The sequence below is a fragment of the Enhydra lutris genome, unplaced genomic scaffold (assembly GCF_002288905.1).
Source record: "Enhydra lutris kenyoni isolate GAN:26980312 unplaced genomic scaffold, ASM228890v2 scaffoldscaffold38, whole genome shotgun sequence".
In the NCBI taxonomy this organism is placed as follows: Eukaryota; Metazoa; Chordata; class Mammalia; order Carnivora; family Mustelidae; genus Enhydra; species Enhydra lutris.
The window spans coordinates 19,890,934-19,918,502 of record NW_019154122.1 but is presented as its reverse complement, the minus strand read 5'-3'; the positions used below and the strand labels follow the sequence as shown (position 1 = coordinate 19,918,502).

Here is a 27,569-nt window from a genome sequence, read left to right as displayed (position 1 = left end):
GACCTGCTCGCTGTCTTGGGCAGGAGCCAAGGCAGCCTGGGGCTTAGGGGTCACAGAGGCCTCAGAGGCTTTCCCTTCCTCACCCTACTTGTCAACAGGGCAGAGTGTCCCTGGGACACCCCCCTCCAACCCGAAGGTCATCTAGTCTCCTCACTCTTGCCCCTTCCCAGGTTTCCAGCTGGGGCTGCTGCTCCAACACCTTCAAGTTCCCAATGCCTTACCCTGCCTCTCCCTGCTGACTAGATAACCCAGTAAAATACAGGACACCCAGTTAAATTGGATTTCAGATAAACCACACATAACAGTGCAAAGCATCAAATACTGCGTGTCTGAAATTCAAGTTTCACTGGCACCCTATGTTTTTATGAGCTTATCTGGTCACCTTACTAACCAGCTCCTTGCTCAGCACCTACCCACCCAGCCTTCCGGAATCTCCCTCCTCCCAGGTGTGAAGCATTGACTTGGCCTTAGCCAGTGGTTAGAACTTGGGTGGAATCCAAGGGAGCAGGACCAAGAACACTGGCTCCTTCCTAGATGCCGTAGAACACAGGGTCAAAGGGCAAGACCTGAGGGCAGCACCTTGTCCTCAGTGCCCGTGGCCATTTCTCTGTCCTGTGTCTTCCTGGACCAAGCCTGGGTTCTAAGAGCTGGGGCTGCGGCTGCGGCGTCCCTTCCTCACCTGCCGGCGGAAGTAGTGGATGGCAGAGACGGTGCCGATGTTGGCCAGCAAGACTGTGAGGGAAACACAGAGCCTCCTAAGTGCTGGCTCCATTCCGGCCTGGTCACCACCTGCTACCCGCATGGCCTGGTCCTCAGAGGGCAAGAGGAGGCCAGCGGGGCGAGGGGTGGGTCAGCCGTGAGAGGAGCAAGGTCACGGGAGGAACCTAGGCTTCGCCACGCACCCCTCACCCCGCCGGCCCAGCAAGTGAGACCAGATGGCACTGGTCCTCCCGGGCACCAGCCCGCTCCTCCCCCAGGGCCCCCAAACCTGTTTTCCAGGCATCTGGGGTGTGCAGGTCTGATGTTCTCACAGCCCAGGTGGCAAAGGCCACAAACACGAGGCACATGTCATTCTGGCTGAGGGTCAAAGAGCTGAGAGGATCTCGGAGCCCCCCTAGGAGAGAGAAGCACGCTCTGTGTTCGGGCTGCCCCCTCAGACACCTCCGTCCCAAGACACAGAGCGGCATGTGGCATAGTTGAGTCAAGCTGGCCTGAGCGGGTTGCCTCTGGGGAGCCGCTTCCTGGTTTGTGACGTACCTTCCGAGGGGAGTGTGACATGAAGTCTACTGACAGCCTAACCCGGCGGCAAGGCCTGTGCCATCCCAGCATCCGCCGTGCTAGAGGCTGGGGGCAGGGCATTGCCGTCGTCGGGGCCCAGACACAGAGTGATGGTCCGTGCAGACACAGATCCCTGAGCAGCTGCCGTGTCTGGCCTAGTCTGCCCCACCCGGCCGACGTCCTGCGACGGCCAGGAGCTAGTCCGACCTTCCCAGATCATCCCCAAGCACCCCCTGCCGGCTCATGACTCGGGGTCCTAGCCTGCCCCTCCCCAGTGGCCCTCCTGGCTGGACTCCCTGGACAGTATGTCCCCAGGCCTGGACAGCCCATGGGGCCCACACGACACGCACCTGCTTGTCTGACGGCCAGACTGAGCTGCTCTGCTGTGGTTGGGCCGGGCTCTGGTGGGGTGCCAGGCCCCACGCCCCAGGGCGCCAAGCTGGGGGGCTCTGTGGCCTGCACCGGGAGCAGGGCGGCCAGCTCAGGCGTGCCTCCCGGGGAGTCCTCCCCAAGGAAGTGTTCGTAGGCCTCGGGGATGGAGATGGGCACAGGGTCTCCAGGTGGAGCGGCCCGTACAGCCTCAGCTCGTGGGGGCTGGGACACAGGGTGGCTCCCCCCATGCCCCGGCCTCTGGGCTCCGTGGTCCTGGAAGAAGAATTCACACACGTCTGGCCACCGTGCTTCACACAGGGCCTGGTCGGCTTCTGCCGCCTCCTCAGCACCTTCATCCTCCTCCTCGATAGTGTCACAGAAGAAGAATTCATAGGCCTCTGGGAGGGTCACTGCAAAGCTGCTCCCGGGCCTGGGCCCCACCGAAGCGGAGGGGGAAGGGGGAGGCAGGTGTTTGAGGATCCGAGGCTGCGGAGACCGGGGCCCAACTGCCATGGCGTCCCAGCCTCCAGTCCCCCCTCGGCCCCCCGTGGCTGTCCTGGGGGATGAGGGCCGGGCTGTGGCTGGCGACGGGGATCCTGAGGTCTCTCCTGAGCCTGGCCCCTCAGGGCTGGGCACAGCCATGGAAAAGCGCACTTTCTTCTTCCTGGGGGTTTGGACCCGGCCTGGTGGGGGCTCCCCTGAGTGATGTCCAGGGGCACCTGCTGAGGGCTCCTCTCTGGGCTTCTCCCGGTGTCCTCCTGGAGACCCAAGAGGGCTCAATTGCGGCGTGGCCACTAGGCCAATCTCCACCTTCACCACGTCAGGCCCGGCCCCGGAAGCGGGAACAGCTGCTGACACGCCCACGTCAGGCTGGGCCTTGGACACAAGGTGAGGCGGCGGAGCAGGTGTGGACGAATCCACCTCCTGCTTGACCACTGGGTCCAGCACAGGCAGGTCCATGTCCAGTCTAGACTTGGAGGCAAGTGTAGACAGAGGCATGTCAGGCTGAAGCTTGGAGGCAGGTGTAGACAGAGGCACATCTGACTCAGCCATTGAAATATCTGGACAAGCGGCCCGGGCAGGTGTGGACGTGGTGTGGAGCTCAGCTCCCGGGGCCATTCTCAGGAGGTCTGCACCTTGCACAGTCGCAGGGACAGGTGTCGGCAGATCCGGAGCTGCTCCTTGCCAGGTCACCTGTGCAAGGGTTCCTGCAGACTCCAGACCCCGTTCTCCCTGCCCAGTTCCTGCGGTCTGCTCCGCTGCCCCAGCCAGGAGACCCTGCCCCCCGGACACAGCCAGGCCAAGGCGCTCCTTGGGCCTGACCTCGGCAGGCAGCGGGGAACCCTGCTGGGGGGGAGCCGGGCCGGGGGTGCTCAGGCACCCGCCCCCCTCGGCCCCAGCGGCGCGCCTCTTCTTCCGGCTAGGGCCGCGTGCCGGGGCTCCGGGGCTGCCGGGGGGCCTCTGGGGAGCCGGGGTGCCGCCAGGAGGCTCAGAGTTCTGGGAAGGCTCACCGGGGGCACTAGGGGCAGGGCCCTGAGGGGCAGGCCCCTGCAGAAGCCTCTGCATCTCGCCTCGGGGAGACACCGGCCCTCGAACCGACAAGCTCTGGCCTTGGGGGGTGGCATCAGATCTGAGGGACAGCAGAGCTTCTGACCGTGCGGACGTGCTGGGCGTCTGCTGATTGGGCCCCGGGGCCAAGACAGGCTCATGCCAAGACCTGCTGACCGGCGGCCGGGGAGCTGCCTCGTCCTCCTCCTTGAAGCCGGGCCAGCCCCTCCCCCCAGAAGCCGGCCGCCCCTCGAGAAGGGGTGGAGGCCCCGGAGGGCTGCTGCCACTGCTGTCCCCTTGGTCAATGTCACTGGACAAGAGCTCATCCCCTGAGGCCAGGCCGGCCTGCAGGAGACCACACTCTTCCGTCGTGGCCGAAAACTCAGCCCAGTCCTGGTCACTCAGCTGGATGCTGTACTGGAAGTTTTCCATTTCAGGTCAGCAGAGGCGCCGGGTGGCAGAGCTGGAGGCCGGGCGGGGTCCTTGCGGGCCCAGGTCCCGGGCACCGGCCGCCGGACGCTCGCTGCGGCGCCCCCTGCCTCCTTGGCTCGGGGGCCAGCACCCCATCTGCTTCCTGAAAGAAAACCAAAGGAGAAGCCTGAGGGAGCTGAGCGGCTGTCAGAAACGGCCCCTTCTCCAAGTTAGAAAACCTGTAACTCCCACTCTCCCGATTTCCCAGCCAACCCAAATGATAACCTTGTGACGCGCCAGTGCTACGTTCCCAGAATCAAACACGACTCAGATTAGCCAAGTGCACTAATAGCATTCCTCACGTTTGAATTTTTGTCCCCAGAAGTGGCTTTCTTCACACCTGGGAGCGTTTTCTGCTCCACTGGGTCAGCTCTACCCTCTCCAGTCCCCCTCCAGACCTGCAGGTACCATGGCCGACTGTACACAGCAGAGCCCATCTCAAGGATCACTCACTGGGAGTCAGCTCACCTGGGCGAGGATCAGCCCGGGTCAGTCCCAGCACGCCTCGGTGGCAGCTGGCCATAGAGGAGGGGCCGCAGTGCCCAGCAGGTGACCAGCCTTTGGCAATGACCTTCCACCAGCCTTGGCTGGGACAGGCTTCTGGGCTTCCACTGAGATCATCAAGGTCACACTAGTGCTGGCTAGAGCCCACTCAGGGGTCATCAGGGAGTGCCTGGCTCTGCCCCCTGCCTAGGCAGGAGGTCACAGAACAGAAATGAGCTTCCTAACTCCCAGTGGACCACAAGGGCGGTCCTCCAGGTCTCTGCCCCTCACCCAGGCTTGCCCAGCTGGCAGAGCTCCCGCCTTCTGCCTCATCTCAGTGAACAGAGGTGACCCTAACTGCTTGAGAGCCCCCCTGTGTCTCAGCCTCCAGTGGGAAGTGCTCTTTGGCCATCGGTCCGCTTCACCACCCCCAGGGAGCCAGGAGGTCACTCTGGCCAGGCCAGTGCTGACAGGCAGTTGCCTTGCAGCCAGAGCACTGTGCCTTCCTGACCCCTGAAATCTGCCCTCCTCACTGGTCCTGGGGAAGTCCCTCTCTCTGACTTTAGGACTTCTTAGGGTGGGAATGAGGGACTAATAGTGTCATACCTGGGACCCCGTGGCCAGACTGGGCAGCGGAGCTGGGCGTCCGAGCTGCCTGTCCCAGAGCAGCATGGTGCTGGGCTCACCACGCGGGCCCCACCCCCACTGCCAAAAATACTCCATCCCTGTGGTCACATGTCTCCTGTCCGCTGTCAGGGTCCAGGACACAAATAGATGGCATTTGAGGAGCCTCCAGCTCTGTGAGGGACGCCTTCCTGGTAGGGTCAGACACTGGCCAGAGAATGCTGCCCGGCAAACAGTCCTGCACGGGCCTCCTTTGCCCAAGCTGAAGGCCACTCTGCACTTCATCTCTTGGCCCAGGATGACCTTTCCTCTTCAAGTGGCCCCGCCCGCTGTAAAATCTCAGGTCCTGTGCCAGCAGCTCCATCTCCCATCCCCCCACCAGCCGAGGCCCTTCTGGGCCTCAGGGCTTTGCCCTGTCACCTGTGTGGATTAGAGAGCGTTGCAGAGTGGTAAGTGGGGACTCAGCACTCCAGAATGTTCCTAGAGGTCCTGTGTTGGGGGGCTGCGGCTGACTGGGGGTGGAGTAGGGGAGCAAGGTCTGCACCTTTCTCCTCTGGCCTCAAGAGGCTCCCTGGCCCCTTCCCCCACAGCACTGCTGAGCCTGCCAGTGGGCTAAAGGGACAAGTGGGATCATTGAGGGCTCTTGGCGGCAGGAACCCCAAGGAGTACGGGCCTGGGGCCTCCACAGAGTGTTGGGAGGGTTCAGGGTGGAAGGTGGGTTACTCCCCCCAGCAACTCTCCTGACCTCAGCTGCTATAGATGGTCCCAAGAAGGAGGTGGAGTCTGACCCTCCAAGAAAGGGGGCCTGGAGCCCCCAGCCCCCAGCTGGGCCAGTCACCAAGAGTAGGCCGGCAGGCGTGACAGGGCCTCAGAGACGGGTCTCCAGAAGGACCCCTCCTGTTCCAGGCCCTCGTGAGCACTTTTCCTAAAACCTGTCCGTCCCGGGAGGGGGCATGAGGAGGACTCTTTTTTCACAGCTGAGCTTGGTGGGGCACAGAGAGGGTGAGTGACTTGCGCACAACCACACAGCTGGCAAGTGGCAGAGTTGGGTCCCAAAGCCGCTCCTCTTGGCCGTTCTCCAGGCCAACTGGCATCCCCATCCCCACGCATTCTCTGTGACACCCACACTTGTGGCGTCCAGGCGAGGGGACATGAAGAGGGGAGCCAGACAGTAAACATCTGAACAACTGGGTCAGTCCAATCGTTTCTGACCGTAACATCCAGCAAGGAGGAAGTACTGTGGGGAGAAGGGGCGCCCTGGAGGGGCTGGAGGCCCTCTGAGAAGAGGGCCTTGGACCAAACAGTCTTTGGGTGCCCCCGTGGGTGGGAGACAGCAAGGGCCGAGGCTGTGAGGGTGATGATGGAGGGAGCAGCTTCACCAGGGTGAGAGAGGCTGGGGTGCTCTGAGTCCTGGTAAACGGGTCCGCATGTCACACACACAGGAAGGGCCCCGACGGGGAGTGTGGCGTGTGGCGGCTGCAGACCGCCCCCGGAAAGGACCCGCCTGCTGGGGTCTGCCACCTGGTCGCCTTGCGCGAGCCGGCCTGGCCCGTAGTGAACTTACACAAGTGGAATTGCGTCCTAAGTTCCCTCCTATGTCTGTGGGAAAAGAAAGGCTTGTTTTCTTCTTATTTTGTTCTGTAAGTGTCCTGTACTCCCCACACCAAACGCTTCACTTCTGCATCTGTGACCCCAGCTGCGGGTCCCACGGTTTCGCTCGAGTCTGACACCATCTACCCGGAGACACAGGTGAGAGCTCAGCCGCACAGGGTGCCCATCACAAGCAGGTCCTGGGCTGCCCGAAACTCTGTCCAACTTGGCTACAAACCAGAGGTCTCGCGACCTCTCACCCTGGGATGCAACGAACTTCCTGGAGTGGCTCACAGAGGGCGGGGAAGCCCTTAGGTCTGCCAGTTTACCCCAAAAGGAGGTACAAAGGGTACAGATGAGCAGCTGGAGAGAGGAGAGGGAGAGGGAGAGGCGTGTGGGAAGGGCACAGAGCTTCCTTTTTTTTTTTTTTTAAAGATTTTATTGATTTATTTGACAGACAGAGATCAAAAGTAGGCAGGGAGGCAGGCAGAGAGAGAGAGGTAGAAGCAGGCTCCCGGCTGAGCAGGGAGCCTGATGCGGGGCTCGATCCCAGGACCCTGGGATCATGACCTGAGCTGAAGGCAGAGGCTTTAACCCACTGAGCCACCCAGGCGCCCTGGCACAGAGCTTCCTTACCCACCGTCCCTGCACCTCCACAGGGTCCCCAACCCAGAAGCGCTCCGAGCTAGCTGGGACTTCAGGGAGGCTCCCTCACCATGCAGGGGGGATCCTTACCTCCATTTCCACCTCTCCCCTGTCTGGAAGAGGGGGCTGGGGCTGAAAATTCCAAGCCTCTAATCATGGCTGGTCTTTCTGAGGACCATCCCCAGCCAAGAGCCTCCCAGAGTCACCTCATTAGAACAAAAGATGGAAATAGTACACTGTATGCCAATAAAGATAGATGATAGATGATAGATGACAGAAATGGTTTAAAAAACACCCACACAGGGCGCCTGGGTGGCTCAGTGGGTTAAGCCGCTGCCTTCGGCTCGGGTCATGATCTCGGGGTCCTGGGATCGAGTCCCGCGTCGGGCTCACTGCTCAGCGGGGAGCCTGCTTCTCTCTCTCTCTCTCTCTCTGCCTGCCTCTCTGTCTACTTGTGATCTCTCTCTGTCAAATAAATAAATAAAATCTTTAAAAAAAAAAAAAAACACCCACACAAAAGAGGGTCCAGGATTCTTATCACTTGGGAATTTCCAAGGATTTTAAGAGCTCTGCACCAGGAGTGGGGCGGAAACCATCCTCTCGCTGGCGGCCTCCTTTGAGCCTCAACGTGCGTTGGAGTCGGGCACCCGGGGGGCTGCACTGGTCAGCTTCCCGCCGAGTGGTCCCATGTGGGGATGTTCCCATCCCTGCATCATTTATCTGTGGGTGGAAATCTGGGTGGTTTCCACTTGGTAGCTATCACAAATACTGAGGCTGTGAACATTCCAGAACATTTCCTTTGGAAACCTTGTGTCCTTGGTTTCAGTGGGCGCGTTTGTCCAGCGGTCTTGCCGGCGGTCGCGCACTTGCTCAGACTGGTGGACACACTCAGGGGCCTGTGCGCTGCGCGTCCCCACCGGCGGTCAGTGTCACCTTGCCCTGGGGAGGCTGGGGGGCGGGTGCCACGCTACAGCTTTAATTCACGTTTCCTTTGGTGTTGGCCACGGTGTTTCCTTTCCTGTGAAGGTACGTGTCTTCCTGGTGCTTCGCCACTTTTATGCGTCTTTCCCTTATAGATTTATAGGATACATGCATTCTGGGTAAGGATTATTTACTGACGTCTGTGCGAGCAATATCTTCCCCCTCAGTTTGGTTGTCACTCTCTTCACAGTGTCTTTTGATAAACAGAAATTTTAAATTTTAATATAGTCCAGGTTATCAACAGCCGCCTTTCATTATCACCTTTTCTGTTCTTCGTTTTTTAAAGATTTATTTCAGGGCCACTGCATGGCTCAGTCATTAAGTGTCTGCCTTCAGCTCAGGTCATAATCCCAGGGTCCTGGGATCAAGCCCCGTGTAGGGATCCCTGCTCAGTGGGAACGCTGCTTCTCCCTCTCCCACTCCCCCTGCTTGTGTTCCCTCTCCCTGTCTCTCTCTGTCAAATAAATAAATGAAATCTTTGAAAAAAAAAAAAGAGTAAAAGGATTAACCCACTTTTTTTTTAAAGATTTTATTTATTTATTTGACAGACAGAGATCACAAGTAGGCAGAGAGGCAGGCAGAGAGAGAGGAAGGGAAGCAGGCTCCCTGCCAAGCAGAGAGCTCGATGAGGGGCTCGATCCCAGGACCCTGAGATCATGACCTGAGCCAAAGGCAGAGGCTTTAACCCACTGAGCCACCCAGGCGCCCCCGGATTAACCCACTTTTTAAAAAAATATTTATTTCATTTATTTATTTTAAAGACTTATGTATTTACTTGAGAGAGCGAGAGAGCACGTGTGAGCAGGGGTATGGGCAGAGGGAGAGAGCCCCAAGCAGACTGTGCTGAGCAAGCCTGATGCAGCGCTCAATCTCACCACCCTGAGGTCATGACCTGAGCCAAAATCAAGAGCCAGAGGCTCAACAACTACACCGTCCCACACCCCTCACCTTCTCTGTTCTAAAGAACTCTTTGCCTGGCCCAAAGTCATAAAGATTTCATGAAGATATCCTTGCATATTTGTTGAAAGCTGTGTTTTTTTACCTTTACCAGGGGATCTGCAACCCCCCTGGTGTCGACTTTGTGGGACGGTGGGTGATGGGGTCCTGTCATCCTTTCTTGTTTGCATGTGCACACCTAGTGGGCCCAGTGCCACGTCAAGGCTTGGTGGCACACATATGTGGGCCTGTCTGTCTCCAGACTGTGGCTCAGCAGCACAGCCCCACCTGGGGCTGGAGCCCTGCAAGGGGAGACATTCACCAGGCTCGGGGCAAGGGCTTCAAACAGTTGCCCAGACTGCCCAGGGAGAAGAGAACACAGAGCTTGAAGGGAGGCAGGGAGGCCAGCTCTGAGGCTGTGGGGACGGATCAGTGGGCTGGGGTGAGGGAGGGAAGGGTCTTACCTCAGGACACCGAGGACTGAGCTCCACCCAGAGGCTCCTCTTCCTCCTCCCCCGCCCAGTCACGGAGGACGCCTCGCTGGGGGCAGCAGAGGGATGGATGTCTGCTGTAAGATGAGGAAATCAGGGTCCGAGGATGTTCCCCAGTGGTTGTTAAGTCTTGGTGGGAACCTGGGCCAGGGGAACAAGTGGCTGCACAGATGGGCACACGCATCCTACCAGCGGAGAGCAGAGGCCCAAGCAGGAAGAGGTGCGCTGGGAGAGGGAGGTTAAGAGAAGGCGGCCTGCTGTACCCCTGGAGGCCACCGGAGGGCACCAGGACTCCACGGGAAGCAGAGCTCAGCCCTCCTTGCCCTGGTCTGGGGGATGGATCCCTCGGGGATGCTGGGCCCGCCTTCCTGAAGCCCTGGAGGCCCCTTTGAGCCTTGACTTTGCCGCATTAAGCACTCGAAAATCAGAGAATAAGAGCCAACTTGTAACGAGTAGCTCTAACATGCCAAGCAGTATGTTTTACACAGATTACGGGCTTTTAACTTTAAAAAAATTTTTATTGAGGTATAATTTACATACAATAAAGTGCACATATTTGAATGTGAAATTTGCTAAGTTTGGACATTTGCGATGCCCAGGAAGCCACCACCACAATGCAGACAGCGAGCATGACCGTCTGCAGGCGCCTGCGCCCTTAGTGATGCCTCCTTCCCCCACTCCCAAGCCGGCCATCAGTTTGCATTCGGTCACTACAGCTGGGTGATGAGGTCTAGAACTTTATGTAAATGGGGTTATAAAGGATGTACTCATTTGCAAAAGAGTACAGTATGTCTGAGTTCTGTCGCACAGCATAATTTGAGATTCATCTATTATATTGTATATACCGATAGTTCTTTTTATTTTTTTAAAGATTTTATTTGTTTATTTGACACAGAGAGAGATCACAAGTAGGCAGAGAGGCAGGCAGAGAGAGAGGGGGAAGCAGGCTCCCTGCTGATCAGAGAGCCTGACTCGACTCCGGGCTTGATCCCAGGATCCTGAGATCATGACCTGAACCGAAGGCAGAGGCTTAACCCACTGAGCCACCCAGGTGCCCCTAGTTCTTTTTTTTTTTTTTTTAAGATTTTATTTATTCATTTGACACAGAGAGAGAGAGATCACAAGTAGGCAGAGAGGCAGACAGAGAGAGAGGAGGAAGCAGGCTCCCTGCTGAGCAGAGAGCCCGATGCGGGGCTGGATCCCAGGATCCTGGGATCACGACCAGAGCCGAAGGCAGAGGCCCAACCCACTGAGCCACCCAGGCGCCCCCAATAGTTCATTTTTTAATGAAGATTTTATTTATATTTGAGAGAGAGAGAGAGAGAGAGAGCACAAGTGGGGAGAGGGAAAGAGGGAGAGAGAGAACCCCACAGGCTCCACGCCCAGCACAGATCCCATTGCAGGGCTTTATCTCACTGAGATCATGACCTGAGGGGGGACCAGGAGTCAGACGCTCAACCAACTGAGCCACCCAGGCGCCCCTCATTGTGGTTTTGATTTAAATTTCCATGATGACAGGGGCACCTGGGTGGCTCAGTGGGTTAAAGCCTTTGCCTTCGGCTCAGGTCATGATCCCGGGGTCCTGGGATTGAGCCCCCGCATTGGGCTCTCTGCTTGGCGGGGAGCCTGCTTCCCCCAACCTCCCCTGCCTGCCTCTCTGCCTACTTGCAATCTCTCTTTCTCTGTCAAATAAATAAATGAAATCTTAAAAAATAAAATAAATTTCCATGATGACTAATGATGTTGATTTTCTTTTCAGGTGCTTATTGGCCATCTATATATCTTTGGAGAAATGTCTGTTCTGATTTTTCACCCATTTTTTTTAGTTGGATTATTGAGTTGGGAGTTATTTATGTTATATATATTATATATATAATAATATATAATATATTATATATTATATAGAGAGAACACTTATCAATATGTATTTCTATAGTATATATATGTTATGCAATGTTTTTCTCCTATGTCTTTCACTTTTTGTGGATAATGTACTTTGAGGCATATTAAAATTTTTATGAAATTCAGTTTACTTGTTTTTTCTTTTGTCACTTATGCTTTTAGGATCATATCTGAAAAGGCTTTGCCTTCATCACCCAAGATCAATTTCTTCTAAAAATTTTATAAAAGTGTTAGCTCTTCCATTTATGTGCATCTATCTTGAGTTAACTTTTGTGTATGTTGTGAGGGAAGATGTGGGTAATCAGATGTCCCAGCAACATTTGTTGAAATGACTGTTCTTTCCCCATTGGACTGTCCTGGCATTTTGTTGAAAATCAATTAACTGTAAATATGAGGGCCTATTTTTGAACTGTCAGTTCTATTCTACCAACCACTATGTCTAACCTCAACCTGAGACTAGTACCACACTGTCTTGATTACTGTAGCTCTGCAATGAATTTTGAAATCAGGAAGTTTAGTCCTCTAGCTTTGCTCTTTTTTTTTTTTTAAGAATTTATTTATTTGACAGACAGAGAGTGAGAGGAGAGAGAGCACAAGCAGGGGAAGCAGCAGAGGGAGAGGGGGAAGCAGGCTCCCCACTCAGCAGGGAGCCTGATGCGTGACTTCATCCCAGGACCCGAGATCATGACACCCACCGAAGGCAGAGGCTTAACCCACTGAGCCACCCAGGCGCCCCATTTGCTCTTCTTTTTCAAGAGTATTTTGGCTTTTCTGAGTTGCTTGAATTTCCATATGAATTTTAAAGGCAGCTTGTCAGTTTCTGCAGAAATCTTAGCTGGAATTATGGTAGATATTGCATTGACCCTAAAGGTCAATTTGGGGAGTATTAACATCTTAATGACATTTCATCTTCTGATCCATGAACATGGGATATCTTTTCATTTATTTAGAACTTCTTTAATCTCTTTCAGTAATGCTGTGTTGATTTCAAGGTGTGAGTTTTCCACTTCTTTTATTAAATATATTCCTAAATATTTTATTCTTTTTGATGTTATTGTAAACGGATTTGGTTTCTTGATTTCATTTTTTTTTCTTGCAAAGAACACTTTTTAAAAAGATTTTATTTATTTGTCAAAGAGAGCACATAGGCAGGGAGGATGGCAGGCAGAGGGAGAAGCAGGCTCCCTACTGAGCAAGGAGCCCGATGTGGGACTCATCCTAGGATCCTGGGATCATGCCCCGAGCTGAAGGCAAACACTTAACCAACTGAGCCACTCAGGAGTCCCACAATGAGCATTTTTAAAAGGCAACACTTTATTTTTTTTATGTACATTCTATTAATCAACATATAGTGTATTATTAGTTTCAGAGGTAGAGGTCAGTGATCCATCGGTCCTATATAACACCCAGTGCTCATTCCACCCTGTGCCCTCTTTAATATCTAACACCCAGTTACCACATCCCCTCACCCTTTAATTTCATTCTCGAATTACTGCCAGTGTGTAGAAATACCACTGATTTTTAAAATATCAATCTTGTACCCTGAATCCTTACTTAACCTATTTATTAGTTTCAAAAGTTTTCTTAGTAGCTTTCTTTTGATTTTTTTTTTTAATATGTAAGGTCATATCATTTGAACATAGACAGTTTTACTTCTTCCTTTCCAATCTGGGTGCCTTTTATTTCGTTTCCTTGCCTAATTGGCCTAGCTAGAACTCGCTACAGTGCTGGATAGAAGTGTCACGGGCAGACACCATTGTTTTAACCCCGTATGGTAGCAATTTGATTATGTGACTCCTTGATGTAGTTTTCTTCAAACTTCTTATGCTTGAGTTGCATTAAGCTTCTCAGATCCCTGGGCTTATAGTTTGCATCAAGATTGGAAAAATTCCAGTCATTATTTCTTTCAGTGTTTTCTAACTCGTGCCCCTCCTTCTGGGACTCCAATTACACACGCTACCCCACTTCAGGTTGTCTCACACCTACCTAATGCTCTCTTCTTGTCTTTCCTTCCTTTCCAGTTTTAAAATCTATTTCAATTTGAATGGTTTTTATTGTTATGTTTGCAGTATTTTAGCTTCTCGAACACATGAAGTGTGACTTTCACAACCGTTTTAATGTCCTTGTCTACTAATCCTATTACCTGTGACATTTCTAGGGTTCCTTTGATTGATTTTTCTCCTATTATGAGTCATATTTTCCTGCTTCTTTGTATTCCTGGTCATTTTTTGCTGGCCGCCAGACAACATGAATTTTAACGTGTCGGGTGCTGGATGTTTCTGTTTCCTATAAATACTTTTGGGCCTCGTTCTGGGGCACAGTTGAGTTACTTGGACGCAGTTTGGTCCTTTGGGGACCTGCTCATGAACTTGGTCGGGCAACACCAGCACTCACTGTGAGGCTAATCACCCCTCACCGCTGGGATAAGGTCCCACTGAGCACTCTGCCATGTGCCCTCTGAATTACGGGCTTTTCCAGTCCAGCTGGAGGTGACCCTGGGGGAACTCACAGGATTTTTCTCTCTAATCTTTTCAGGTGGTTCTTTTCCTGGCCTCGAGGAGTTTCTCCCAGCATGTTCTAATCAACCTTGAGGGAGACCCTCTACAACACTCCGTAGTTCTCTCTCTGGCATCTCTTTTCTTGCTGACCCTAGCTGCCCTGGCTCCCCACCCCCACCCACAGAAGTCTGCTCAGCTGTCTGGCTTCCCACTGCCAGCAGTCAAGGCCTGAACACCGGCTTCTAGCAGCCTTGGAGCAACAAGGGCTCCGGTCATCGGTTTCCCGCTTCTCAGGGACCACTGTCTTTCAGGTCTGCTATTTCATATATTTTGTTCAGTTGTTTAGTTGTTTTAGGCAGGAGGGTAAATCTGGTCCTTGCTACTTCTCTGTGGTAGAAGCAACTCACTATGCAGATTATTTTATTTAACTCCTTCAACCACAGAGCACTGGAGATAAGTAGTATTACAAATCCTATTCTACATTTAAGATTTTGTGACTTGCCCAAGGTCATAAAACTGAGTGACAGCAGAAATAAAATTCAACCCCAGTCTGTGCTAGAGGCCTTCCCTGAACCACTCCTGTGCTGACAAGACCTCGAGGGAGAGCAAACACAGGAGCTCCGCGCGGAGACTCTGGTGCAGGGACACATCTGCGGCCTTCCCAAACTCAGAGCGGGCTGAAGGAAGTTCAGAGACATGCACGAGAAGCGAGAAGGCCCGAGTCTGTCTGTCTTGGTGGGAAAGGCTCTGGCTGTCTCTGAGGGGTTCTCTATCTGTGCCAACTCAATCTCTATCTCTGACCATGGGACTGTGTGTCTCCCGCTCTGCAGGTTTGTCCTCTTCGATTACGGTCCCAGGTGGAGCTGGTTTCCAGGTGGGACGATTCTGGGAAGCCCAGAGGCAGGTGCTGCTCTGGGAGCAGCTGGTAACTGCTTCCCTCCCCATTCCCTTCTTCAAACTTCCACCAGCACCACATGGCAAGCCTGAGGGGACTGCGTGCCCCAGACTCCAGAGGATGGCGGCCACCAAACCCACAGCCTGGTCTCACACGCACTGACAGTCGCAGCCACGGGCCCTGTTATGGCCACCAGCTCTAAGTGCTTCTTGGGGCCTGGAACATTCCAGCACTACCTCATTCACTCCACACAACCCTCCCAAGTTCCAGGCTGGGGTGGCCTAGACATTCCCCAGCATTCTGGGCTTCGTACTGCGCGTGTAGTTCTCCCCACCCAGGAAGGAGCTGCCTTGCTGCATTTGGGTGAAAGGTCAAATTGAAGCTGAGGCTCACGGGACGGGGGTGGGGGTCATCTGAGGAAGCCCACTGACCCTCAGACTCCATCCTCCCAGCTGTCTGTGCCTTTATGCCAGGGACAGTTCCTGCATGTCCATCTGGGGAGGCGTTTGCCACTGTGACTTCTGGAAAGTCAACAACAGCGTCCTGCCGCCAACCTCCTGGGTAAAAAGCAGCTCTGGTGTCCTTTGGGGTCAGAATAACAAAATCCCACAGACTGGGTGGCTTACCCACACCAGAAACATACTCCTCGCAGTCTGGAGGCTGGAAGTCCGAGATCAGGGTGCCAACAGGGACTGATTTAGGTGAGGGCCCCCCTCCAGCTTGTGGACCGCCACCCTCTCCCTGTCTTGACATGCCTGTGTCTCTCTTATAAGGACACCAATCCCATCCCATCATGGAGGGCACTACTCTTGTGACCTGATCACCCCAAAAGGCCCCGTGTCCTAAAGCCATCACCTTGGGGGTAGGTTTCAACATATGCATGGGGGGGTGTCTGTCCAGCTAGAGCACCTGCTCTCTGCTCAGGAAAACTTGGACCAAACATTGCTAGCTCTAAGTGAGCAAACTGGTCAGCTCAGATTCTGGGCGGGGACCCTTCCCTCTTAGTTTTGCAAACCAAATCCCTAGGGACACATTCGTGGAGCTCTTTCTCTTTTCCTGAAGCTGACCAGAAGAGAAAGAAGTGGCTTGCTCATACCAGCGGATGACGGCCGGTTCCATGCACCATGTCATTCACAGCCAGTCTCTAAGCATAGGGAGAGGAGCTCGGCTATGGCTTACAGAACACTTTCCTGACCCTGGGCTGGCAGGAGAGCTGAGGTCCGTGGCCCTGCAGGGTGTGGGGCCTCAAAGAACAATGAGAGGGGAGGTCAGGAGCCCAGTCAGCCCCCAGGCCTCTGGGTATGAGTGTTTGCTGCAGCTGGGGTCTGCTCCCAAGCTGGGAGGTGAGACAGTGCCGCCTCCCCACCCCCAGGGCCTCTGCCTCTCCCTCACTGTGCTGAACAGGGCAAGGGGTGTGGGGACACCCTAAGTGAGGGGAGGGGTAGAGCTGGGAAGCCCTCCTCTCCACCAGCCTCTGGTTAGGCCAAACAGGTGCAGGAAGGTTTCCCTCCCTGCACCCACTATGTGGGCAAGGAAGTGGGGGTGGGATGTTCCTGCTGGCTCAGATGCGCACACGCTGCTTACAGTGAGGTTAGGGGTTGGTGAGGGCCAAGCACAGGGCCTCTGCCTTCCAACACGGACCTTCTAGTCGCTGCTGAGCTCCCTTTTCCCCACACAGACGTGGGACTCCCCACTCACCGTGGAGGCCCAGGAGGGAGGCCTGAGGCTATCGGTGGGCGTCGGGGTCAGGTGCAGTACATGGAGGAGACACTTGAAGCAGCAGCAGATGGGTACTTTTGGTCACCATGGTTACCAGGCTGCAGACAGGGTCGATGCTCCCCACCGGGGACAGGGCAGTGGGGCCCGGGGAGTCTGACAGGGTCAGCTGAGGCCAGGCCCACCCAGAGTGGGGTACCACAGCTCTCAGCAGGAGGCATCTCTCACCTGTCCTTGTTGCAAACCCGGAGCCTGTGACTCCCCAATCCCGGGCTCTGACCAGGGTGCCCCATCGGTTCCTGACCCAGAAATGACCCCCAGCCCTGCCTGGAGTCCCGGGGCGGGGGTGGAACCTGGACTGTGGCTGGTCAGCACCACGGCAGGGACCTGGGCCCTTCTCTGCTCCCATCCGTGGGGGCTAGGGAACTGCTTCCAGGTCAAAGTCAGGCCAACCCACTCTCTGCTTATGACGACAGCTGCAGGGACTATTTCTGGGGCTCCTCCCACCACGAGTCCCGTCCTCATCCCCACCCCACCCCACCTCTTCCACAATCCCACGGCCAGGAAGGCAGATGGGGGTGACTGCTGGGTTAGGGTACATTAGTTGTTTATTGCTATTGTTACTTAAGTTTTACAACTCACACTGTTACTTTACAACTTACTGTTATTTATTGCGGCATAACAAATTAACCTAGAGTTTAGCAGCTTCAAATGACAAATGTTGATTATCTCACAGTCTGAGAGAGAAACCCAGGAGCGGCTCAGCTGGGTGGCTCTGGTTCAGGACCTCTCCTGAAGCTGCTGTCAAGATGCTGGCAGTGCTGGGACCTCATCCGAAGGCTCAAGGACTTGGAGAACCTGCTTCTAAACTCACTCTCCCTCAGGTCCACACTCTTCGGGCCTCTCCAGAGTACAGGACAGCTGGCTTCCCCCAAAGTCATGATGCAACAGAGACACAGCAAGATGTACTTTATTTATTTGACAGAGAGCAAGAGAGCACAAGCCAGGGTAACAGTAGACAGTAGAGGGAGAAGCAGATGCGGGACTCGGTCCCAGGGTCCTGGGATCATGACCTGAGTGGAAAGCAGACACTTAATGTCTGGCTCAGCTGGTTTAGTGGTTAAGCATCTGACTTCAGCTCAGTTCATTATCTCAGGGTCCTGGGATGGAGCAACCCTCCCAGCCTCCCCCGCGAGCCCCGAGTCAGGAGGCTGCTTGTCCCTCTGCCCCTCCTTCCATGCACACGTGCTCTCAAATAAAATAAAATCTTAAAAAAAAAAAAAAAAAAAAAGAAGAAGAACACCCTCTCAGCCAGAAAAAAGCATGGAATTTGCCATTTGTAACAACATGGACAGACCTAGAAGATGTTACGCTAAGTTAAACAATTCAGACAGAAAAAGACAAATACCACATGTTTTCACTTATATGTAGAATCTATAAAACAAGACAAATGAACAAACAAAAAGTATGCTCAGGGAGCTTGGCTGACTCAGCTGGTGGAGCACAGGGCTCTGTCTCGGGGCTGTGAGTTCAGGCCCCATCCATGCAGGGTGTACAGATGACTTAAAAATAACCTCCTCGGGGCGCTGGGTGGCTCAGTGGGTTAAAGCCTCTGCTTTCGGCTCAGGTCATGATCCCAGGGTCCTGGGATGGAGCCCCGCATCGGGCTCTCTGCTCAGCAGGGAGCCTGCTTCTTCCTCTCTCTCTGCCTGCCTCTCTGCCTACTTGTGATCTCTGTCTGTCAAATAAATAAATAAAATCTTTTAATAAAAAAATAACCTCCTAAAGAAAAAATACTCCTAGATACAGAGAACAAACCGGTGTTTCTCAGAGGAAGGGTGGATGGGGGGTGGGAGAAACGGCGGAGGGGACTAGGAGTACAGCTGCAGGGGTGTGATGAGTACCCACAGAGAGGAGAAGAGATGAGACCGACGGAAGAGGGATGCGGGCACCAACGCTACAGGAATGCTGCTGCCAGACGGTGGCTGCTCTGATGGCAGTGAGCACCACTTACAACGCTGTGACAACTGTGAACAATTCAGCAACCGTCCACTCGCTCTGCTGTGCACGTGAAGCTAATAGAACACTGTGTCAGCCGTACTTCAGAAACCCTTCCCAACCCTCCTGACTCTGTCATTCAGTTCATCAGGTCAGTAGGAATCAAACTGTTCCAAGCAGGTGCTGGGGACAAAGTGAGGCACACAGACATGGTGTTAGCCTCTGGGGCCCACGGAGCCTGGTGTGGCTGCCTCCAGTGGGAAAGTGGGGAGGGGACTCCAGCAGCGAGGCTGAGTTCAAAGGGACAGAGGGCAGGAGGGCTTGCCAGTCGGAGGGACGGCGTGTGGTCCCCACAGAGCCTGAGAGGTCCTCGGTGGGCCCTCACTCCCAAGCTCCCTTTGGCAAACCCTGGAGAAGACAGTACCAGAAACAGGAAGTGGGATGTAGCACGGCAGTGGGGGTGGGAAAGACAGGAAGTGAGGCCGGGAGTGAAGAGGAGGCGAGGGTCTACTCTGGAGTTATCCCTGCCCTCTCTTGGGAGGAGGGAGAGTTGATGGCCCAAGTCCCAGGTTATTTCCCCAGGTAGCCCTTCTTCCTCTGGCCACGCAGGTAGGGAGGTCCCTCTTTTTCCTGCAGGATGTGTGGGCCCCAGCTTTGTACAGACCCTAATCACCCCCTACCCACCCCCGAGGCTTCGGATCCCAAAGTGCTCCCCGCACCCCTTCAGCTTCTGCCCTGAGGCCCTGAGCAGCTCCCCTTCCTCAACCAGGTCGAGCTTCCAGCTTCAGCAACAGACCCAGTGCTAGTCTCCGGCCAAGAGAGCTTCCCAGGTGTGACCAACTCTTCCTCCCGACAGTCCTGCTGATGTCCCAAATCTGAAGAAAGAGGGACTACCCTGCAGCTCCCCCAGGACCAGGATCACTGACTGTGTACATGTCCAAGGGCACAGCACCTGGCCCATGTGGCCGCCACCATCTAGGACACAGGTCCAGACCCTTGACTCAGGGAGATGGGCGAGGAAACCAGAGGGCAGGGGTGACTGGCTTGGTGGGGATTTGGAGGTCCCTGCAGGGTAAGCGTAGCTGACGGCAGGAGAGCCCAGGTGAATCCTGCCGGTGATACAGCCACAGAAGCCACTAGAGGAAAAGCAAGCTAACCTCTAGCAGTGACTCACCCTCCTTCTCCTTGAGGGGCCCTGGCCAGGCCACCATCTGACGAACTCGGCTGCAGCTGGGAAGTGAGCCTTGGCTCCGCATCTAATGGGCTCAGGATGAGACATTCCAGTCTCCACTTGTCCCAGATCACCCCTCGTTGCAACTGCAGCACAGCCCCCAGCAGCAGCTCAGGGAGACCTGGGATCATAGGACAGGGACTCCAGGGCTGATGGCCAATGCTGCCCGCCATTACTGCCAGGGACTGTAGGGCAGCCCCGGGGAGGGGGCTCAGAACAGAGGCAGAGGCAGGGGCAGGCCCACCCTCCAGGTTTTCTCACTGGGGGAGACCTCCCCTCCCAGGGCACACAGCAGGACTGGACTCTGGTGGGACAGTTCCCCTCCACCGGATCCTGGCACTAAGTGCTCTTGGTCAGTCTTGCCCCAGTTCCCTGTCCTCAGGACTCAGGCACCCTCTCCTGCTGGCTCTCCTCTCCTGAGCTGACAAGGCCTGGAGCAGGCTCAGTCCCGGAAGCATCATGTTGAACCCTGAGAACAAAGGAGGAAGTGGACCAAGCCAAACAGAAACTTCAGGACATGGTCACCTCTCGCCACAGCTCAGCTGCCCAGGACAAGGGGGTGTCAATGTCTCCACCTTTCGAGGTCCACAGGAGTGGGAGTGGGCTGAAGTACCTTAAAAAACAGACAAGAATCCTTGCCCGGTGATGCGGCCGGACTGCTTTCCAGAACTGGGATGCGCTGTGGGAAACGTGCCGCCTGTCACTCCCCTGAGCCGCTTCTCACGTCCCCACACTTCCACGAGGGCCCATACGGCTCAGGGCCAAGCCCCGGGGGCTAGAGGAAGGGCCGATGCGGGGCACAGAGCCCCTGGAAGGGCCACCCGCAGTCCCGCCGCAGAAGCCAGCACAAAGCAACCAGCAGACCCCCCACCACCCCCACCCAGAACTAAGGGACTGCAGGAAGGAAGGAAACTGCAGACTAGAGTCTCCGCAAAGACAACAGATGAGAACTGTCTGGACGCGGCCTCTGGAAACAAACCCCTGCCTCACTCCGAGGCCCCAGAACGCGGCGCGGCCTCCGCAGCAGTGAGGGTCCAGGCCTCACCGCAGCCACGGCCTCCAGGGCGCGCCCCGGTTCTGCAGCCCCGCCCTGGGGGCGTTGCGGGGCGCCCCAGTCAGGCCTGGCGGGAGCCGCAGCGCGAAGGCGGACCCAGGACGCAGCAAGGCGAAGGGGCGGTCGAACGCCGGGAGCGGCGGGCAACCCGCCAAGACCTCGGGCGCCCGGGCCTCCGCAGCGGGGGGCGGTGGAGCCGGGCGGCGCGAGGGCCCCAGCTGGCCCAGGCAGGCCGCCAGGTGGCCAAGCAGGCGAGAACGCACGTCGGCCGGGACGCCGTCGCAGCCGGCCAAGAAGCGGTTCACCTCCGCGAGACACTCATTGAAGCCGGCGCGGTACTTGCCCAGGACGGCGGGGTCAGCGCTGAGAGCGGCTGCGGGGGCGGCAGGGGACAGGCGGTCGGTTCCCGCCGCGGAGGTCCCGTGCGCCTCCGCGGCACCCCCCGCCCCGCCCCCGCCCCGCCCCCGCCCCAGGCCGCGGCTGCCCGCGCCTCACCTGCCGCCTGCACCCGCCGCAGGCTCCGCAGGTGCCGCACGGTCATCTCCAGGATGTCTGCTTTCTCCAGCTTCGAATGGCGGGAGCTCTGGCGGTACGGCAGGTGTGGGAGGCTCGCACCCCAGGAGTGCGCCGACTTCCGAGCTCCGCACCTCCTCCCACCCCCGACCTCACCTCCCGACCCCGACCTACATCCTTCCTGAAGGCGTCCAGGATGAGGCTCTTGAGCTGCGCGAGGCTTTCATTGATGCGCGCGCGGCGCCGCTTCTCCATGACCGGCTTGGAGGACTGTGGGTCGGGCTGTGGCTGAGTCCCGCGTCCGTCCGCCCCACCCACGCCCCCCAACCCACGCCCCGCCAGGTCCCCACCTTCCGGTGCTCCGCCGCGCTTCGGGGCTCATTCGGGGTTCTGTGGGCGCCGGCCGGCGCTCCTGCCAGCGGCGAGGCTCTGGGCTTCCCTGGGGTGTCTGCGGGCATGGCGCGCCCCGGCGCCTCCGGAGCCAGGCGGAGTGCGCCGCCGGGGCCGAGCGCGCGGCGAGCCCAGCTCTCCCCGATGGGGCCCCAGGCTGCAGGCCTGCGCGCCGAGCTGCCAGCCGCTCGGCTATTTAAGGCGGCGCGGCCGCGGGGTGTGTGAACCCGGCTCCGCTTTCGTTCCCACACTCTCGCCAGCCAATGAGAGGCTGCGCTCGCCGGGCCCCGCGCGGGGCCGCCCACCCCCGGCCGCCGCACCCGCCGAACGTCAGTCAGGCCTCCGCGCCTGGCCTGCCCGCCCCGCCCGCGACAAAGGCTCGCGGAGCGCTCTGCCGGCGCCCGCCTCTAGCCGCGCCGCTCGGAGCGGGAAAGCCGCGGGGGCCCCTCCTCTGCGGCTGCGTCCCGAGCTGTGCGCCGGGACCGGGCCTCTCCCGACTGCCCGGGGCGGCGAGTCTCCGGGGCTGGGCGCGGGGCTCCCATTCAGGCCCAGAGGGGCCGGGGATGGGGATGACGCCCAGAGTCCGCGGCGCGCGGCGCGGGAAATCCGAAAGTAGAGTCACGAGGGGGAAATGGGTCAGGCGCCCGGGAGGAGGAGGCGAGCCTCGGCCCACGCGCCTCTTCCGTTTTGCTCCGCCGTTCCGGGTCCCCGTCCGGGGTCGAGGGTCTCTGCACAGCCTCTGTGCTGCCGCGTGCTCGGCCTCCCAGGACCCATCCCTCCGCCCCACACCTACTCCAGGCCTGCACCACAGTGAACGTGGAACACCAGCCTCTCGGCCAAAAGAGGTCAGCTGGCTGGAGCCTGGCGGAGGCAGGGCAACGGCACGGGACAATTAAATTATGGCATAGAACGAAGAGGGTGATACTGCACGACAGGGAGAGTGACGTCACCAATCAGGCAGAAAGGTGTAACGCGACAGAATGGAGGGATGTCACTGGCCACGCTGGCACTGTCACCAGATAATCAAAGGTGATATCTCAGGGTCAAGGTTGGCGATGATACAAGCCAGAGGAGGGGATGTCATGGGGCTGGTGACATCACACTCTTCTATATTGCACAACATTGGGCTAAGCACCAGCAAAGTAGGGCTCACAAAAAATGAAGAGCAATTGTTTTGGTTTTTTTTAAGATTTTATTTATTTATTTGTCAGAGACACACAGAGAGAGGGAACACAAGCAGGGGGAGTGGGAGAGGGAGGAGCAGGGATCCTGATGCAGGGCTGGATCCCAGGACCCCAGGATCACAAGCTGAGCGAAAGGCAGACATTTAAGGGCTGAGCCACCCAGGTGCCAAGAGCAATTGTTTAAAATCTATCTCAGGGGTGCCTGGGTGGCTCAGTGGGTGAAGCCTCTGCCTTTGGCTCAGGTCATGGTCTCAGGGTCCTGGGATCGAGCCCCTCATCGGGCTCTCTGCTCAGCAGGGAGCCTGCTTCCCCCTCTCTCTCTGCCTGCCCCTCTGCCTACTTGTGATCTCTGTCTGTCAAATAAATAAATAAAATCTTTTTTAAAAGTCTATTTCAAAGTGGCACAGTGGGAGAAACAGGTCTGTATTATTTTTCGGTTCGATATTGTTTTCATTTTGAATTATGTCACAGGGCTGTAGTCTTTTGAATGCTTGGGGTTCCCAGTCCACGTGGCCTGGCAGCAGTGTGGTATCCATGCCACAGACGATTCCCGAGGCCCACTGTGGGCCTGGCCAGACGCTCAGGCTGGGGAAGCCCCTCCTGGGGCTTCTAATCTGGTGCTGGAGGACACGGCAAGCGAAAATAATCATTCCGTTATAAGTGATAGAAATGCGTGGGCTGCTGGGGGAGAGGAAACCCTTCTTTTGATGGGGTGTCTGGAAGTCTTCTCCGCAGTGGGATCTTCTAGGGAGGAGGCAGCTCTGCAAGGCCCCAGGGGAGGGAATGGCATCCCCAGGATGGGAAAGGGGCCACAGGGGCCAAGGGAGGAGGGGAAGGGGCAGGCAGAGACATGGACCTGGAGGCTTCTGAACCCGGGAGGGGTCTGGGAGAGCCTTGGGGGGGCTTTTCTGAGCGCTAGAGTGAGCTGAATGGCAGGCCTCGAAGGGTCGGTTCAACTGCTGTGGGTCTACATAGTGGGTGTCCACTGCTGGCCCCTGTCCCACCACCCATTTCCGGTCCCACCCTGCACCCCCATCCAGAGGACTTCTTTCCTTTCTGAGGCTGATTCTAGTCTAGTATCAAACAAAGTCCCTGCCTGCCCTCCAGTGGTGCCCCCTGTCCGCCTGGGGCACCGGGGCGGGGCAGGGGGCAGCTCAGATCCTCCCCATCACACAATCATTTCTGCCCAGGCACCCAGATGAGGCTACCCATTTTCCCCACTCCCGCCTAGAGGAGGGTGCAGGAGTGGAGGGGTGTCGGAAAGGCTCCGGGGTCAGGCAGGAATCTGAGGAGGGGCTACTGCTGCCACCAAAAACCCAAGGAGCACCGACTGCCCCCTGTGCAGTCCTGGCTGGAACCTGGACTTGCTATTGGGGAGGTCGAGGATTGGGGAGGACGGAAGTCCGCAAGCGCCCCCAGTGGCCACTGGAGACTCCTTTTCCTCTTGGGGGTCACAGAGGAGCTGTGGCCACTGGTCTGGACAATGTGGCTGGGCTCTGGGCGGCCCCCAGCCTTCCGTGGAGGCCAGAGAGGCAGGAGTTCAGACTGAGAGGAGGGTCTGAAGAACCACATTCTTAACCGTTCTTTCCCTCACTAGTTGTTAGGTGGGATGACTTATCTTCCCATACTTGCCTCCTCACCTGTAAAGTGGGTCATCTGTTGATCCCAGGAACAGGGATAGATGATAGATAGATGATAGATAGATAGATAGATAGATAGATCGATCCCAGAACATGGGAAGATACATGAGACCCTGCTTGAAGGTACCCAGCACGGAGAGAACTGAGTACATGTCAGCTACCTTATTACTGCCTCAGGGAAGCAGGTGGGAGAGAACTGAACAGAGGGGAGACTGAGGCAGGGAGGAGATACCTATACTCAGCTTCATCACATGCCCCAGAGTGCTCACCACACTTTGAACACCCCGGAGGCTCATTCTCAGAGGCCTTCCAGGAAGGGAAGGATAATTCCCACCCAGGGTCTCGGGGGGCCTGTGTCTTGACCTTTCCAGCCTCGGTCCCAGCAAGGAACCCTCTAGGGCCGGAGCAAGGTGAGCTTTCCCAATATTGTCATCACCAACACCCCCAGTGTGTCTTTTCCACAGGGCCACACCCCCACTGTCTGCATGGTCGTGTCCCTCTGGGCCCTTGTCCCTCAGACTGTCTCTGTAAGGAAGCACAAGCTGGCCACACAGACAGGCCACGAGGAGCGGCCCCGTGCAGAGGCCTTGTGAAGATGTGGTAGCCAGCGGCCCAGGAGGCTCAGCTGCCAGACTCGTGAGGGAAGCACCTCTGAATGACCGTGACCTGAAGCTGCTATTGCCACTTCCCACATCTTCCCGGCTGCCCCTGAGTGTTCTGTTCTAGCTGTTGATTCAGAGGAGGACCGGTGTTTACTACGACGTCTCAGGGTCATTTGTTGCATAGCAGTCGTAACTGGGAGAGCTGGGACGGACCAACCCCTGGACCCAGGGAGAGTGGCCTTTTCCCCCCACCCACCCCTTTTTCCTTATTTTCTCTAGCATTTACAAAGGCTTGGTGGCTTTGAACCCTGGCTTTCCATCCAAGGAGACGCTTCTTGGGAGCCATCAAAGACCTGCCTGTCTTCCCAGATCCAGGCCACGTGGGCCAAGCCCCAGATGGCTGATGGTCCAGGGGACATCTGCAGGGCCCACTGATGGCCATGGGGGAGACAAAGCCGGAAAGTCAGTGGGGAAGTTTGTGAGGAAAGAAGAGGCATCTTCTAGGCTAGATGTGGGGCTCCAGCCTTGTGGGGGTGAGGGTCTCACATCTGGCCACCGGAACAGCATTCCACAGGACAGCATCCAACCGATGTCCCTTGAGAGCTTGGGAAGTGCTGTCTGTGCACACCCCGGTCCCAACCTCTAACATGGTGGGGGCAACAACATCACAGCCCAGCCCTCACGCTCCCCTGGCACACAGATTCCAGAACGTCAGCACCTGCTCCCGGCCCCCCCCCAACACGCTCCTTAGAGTCTGCTCCCGCCTCTCCTGCCAGGAGACAGCAGCCCATCGACCCACGCAGCTGGGGCCAGAGCTGTCGAGCGACTGGGCTAGAACTGCTATAGGTTCTCTCCTGCAAAGTGGGAGCTGGGGGCTGAGTCCTTCATCAGTGGTTGCTGGAATCCAGCAAGTGATAAAGGCGAGGGCGGATGGGACCCAGGGTGCAAGGTAGTGAATGAAATACCCAGGGAATCAAAGGGAAAAGAGGGAATCAAATACCCAGGACCCAGGTAGAGGCCAGGAGCACAGCTCGCTGATGCTGAGCTTTGAGGTTCTGGGGTAGTCATCCTCTGTGGCCAAGGGGGTGTCTTCTAGCCTTCCAGGCCGGGGAGTCGACACACCTTCCCTCAGCTGCCTGAACAGTGGGTGGGGAGAGCACCTCCCCCAACCACACCTCAGGCCTAGTGACAGCATCCTGCCCTGGTCTGGGTGTTGTTAATATCTTTCTCCAAAATCTGGGTGTTGACACCTCTCCACATCTGGGAAGTCATCTCTCTCCAGCCCGGGAAGGCGCAGACTGTACTCCCATCCCTGTCCAGATAGCTCCTGTCGGTGCTGCTGTTCACGTGTCCTGGACCACTGCACCTGGGGACAGGTGAGCTTCCGTGTGCTTCCTCTTTGGGACTTCCAGACCAATCTCTTCTCTGCCACAGAGTCCCAGCCTTCAGCCCTTACCTTGCTGAGTTGTCTCTGCGCCTGGGGGTCTTGTCTCACTTCCTACGTGTTTCACTCCTGATTCCGACACTTTCCCTCACCACTCCTGCCATAGCGCCTAGTGAGTTCAAAATCCACAGAGATGATTCTCCAACCCTCGGGACATCCTCCCCTTCAGCAGTCCTTTCTCCTCACTTGGCCACTCACTTCCTGGGCCAGGGTCCCTCTCACAGCTGCAACCCCTCCAGGCCTAACCTCAAGCCTCACGTTCCCTTACGGCTTCCCGGCCTCGCAGCTCACATCCTCCTCTCCCCTTCCGCTTTGCTGAGACCGGCAGTCCTCAGATAAGACTGAGGTCGGTGCTTGTCATCCATCGATGCCCTCCCCTCCCTGGATCAAGACCAGCGGAACCGTTGCCCCCGACATGGGCAGACACACTGAGGCCTCAGGCCTTCTGCAGCACCTGTGTCTCTGCCTGGGCCTCTCCAAGACTTACATCCCCCTTTCCTGCTCCTTCTTCTTTGTACTGGCAACACCTGCGTTCTTCTCATCCTCCCCCTCCTCTTCTTCCTCCTTCTTCTTCTTTTAGATTTTATTTTTAAGGAATCTCTACACGGAACATGGGGCTCAAACTCACAACCCCGACATTGAGAGTTGCACGCTCTTCCGGCTGAGCCAGCCAGTTACCCTACAACACATGCCTTTTTTACTCACTTATCCCACACAATGTCTGTCCACTGCCCAGGAATGTGAGCTCTGCTTTGTCTTGGAGGACTGCCCGGCATATAGAGTGACCCCAATAAAAACATGCTGACTCAATTAATGAGTAACAGAGATGGTAACAGAGTTAACAGAGTAACAGAGTAACAGACCTCCCAACCTCCAGACAATGATACAATGTTTACCCAAAATCAGGGGTGACAGTGTCCCACCAACAGTCAAGTTATGGAGGCATGTTTTCTAATATCTGATATCAAAATGTGATTTTCAAGGCAAAAAAACCATGACTTCCATACAAATACATAGTGAACACGTCAGGTGTGTGTTTAGCTCACCAGTGGGGAAACCAGAGGGTTCCAAGAGGCTTTGAGG

At 56.3% G+C, this 27,569-nt stretch overlaps 2 protein-coding genes across 2 annotated transcripts; both read right to left on the bottom strand.

Moving 5' to 3' along the window:
* Positions 1 to 640: 640 nt before the first annotated feature.
* LOC111154563 (PPARGC1 and ESRR induced regulator, muscle 1) lies at positions 641 to 3,630 on the bottom strand. Its single transcript, XM_022514211.1, has 3 exons — positions 1,629 to 3,630; positions 989 to 1,114; positions 641 to 732 (listed from the first exon to the last, which is right to left on the bottom strand). Exons 1-3 carry the CDS (start codon positions 3,628 to 3,630, stop codon positions 641 to 643), a joined length of 2,220 nt encoding a protein of 739 aa, XP_022369919.1.
* A 14,610-nt stretch (positions 3,631 to 18,240) lies between these two features.
* On the bottom strand, positions 18,241 to 21,684 carry LOC111154753 (hes family bHLH transcription factor 4). The gene is made up of 4 exons (XM_022514644.1): positions 21,577 to 21,684; positions 21,401 to 21,496; positions 21,209 to 21,296; positions 18,241 to 21,086 (listed from the first exon to the last, which is right to left on the bottom strand). The coding sequence occupies exons 1-4, from the start codon at positions 21,682 to 21,684 to the stop codon at positions 20,701 to 20,703; spliced, it is 678 nt and encodes a 225-aa protein (XP_022370352.1). The 3' UTR covers positions 18,241 to 20,700.
* Between the last annotated feature and the right edge of the window lie 5,885 nt (positions 21,685 to 27,569).

Excerpts from the sequence above, each read along its gene's own strand:
- LOC111154753 (XM_022514644.1), bottom strand. The coding sequence starts at position 21,684 with ATGCCCGCAGACACCCCAGGGAAGCCCAGAGCCTCGCCGCTGGCAGGA. Across the intron at positions 21,297-21,400 it reads TGGACGCCTTCAGGAAGGAT|AGCTCCCGCCATTCGAAGCT; the intron begins GTAGGTCGGGGT and ends CCGTACCGCCAG. Across the intron at positions 21,087-21,208 it reads GCGGCGGGTGCAGGCGGCAG|CCGCTCTCAGCGCTGACCCC; the intron begins GTGAGGCGCGGG and ends CCGCCCCCGCAG.
- LOC111154563 (XM_022514211.1), bottom strand. The coding sequence starts at position 3,630 with ATGGAAAACTTCCAGTACAGCATCCAGCTGAGTGACCAGGACTGGGCT. Across the intron at positions 1,115-1,628 it reads TCTGGCCGTCAGACAAGCAG|GGGGGCTCCGAGATCCTCTC; the intron begins GTGCGTGTCGTG and ends TCTCTCTCCTAG. Across the intron at positions 733-988 it reads CCCAGATGCCTGGAAAACAG|TCTTGCTGGCCAACATCGGC; the intron begins GTTTGGGGGCCC and ends TTTCCCTCACAG.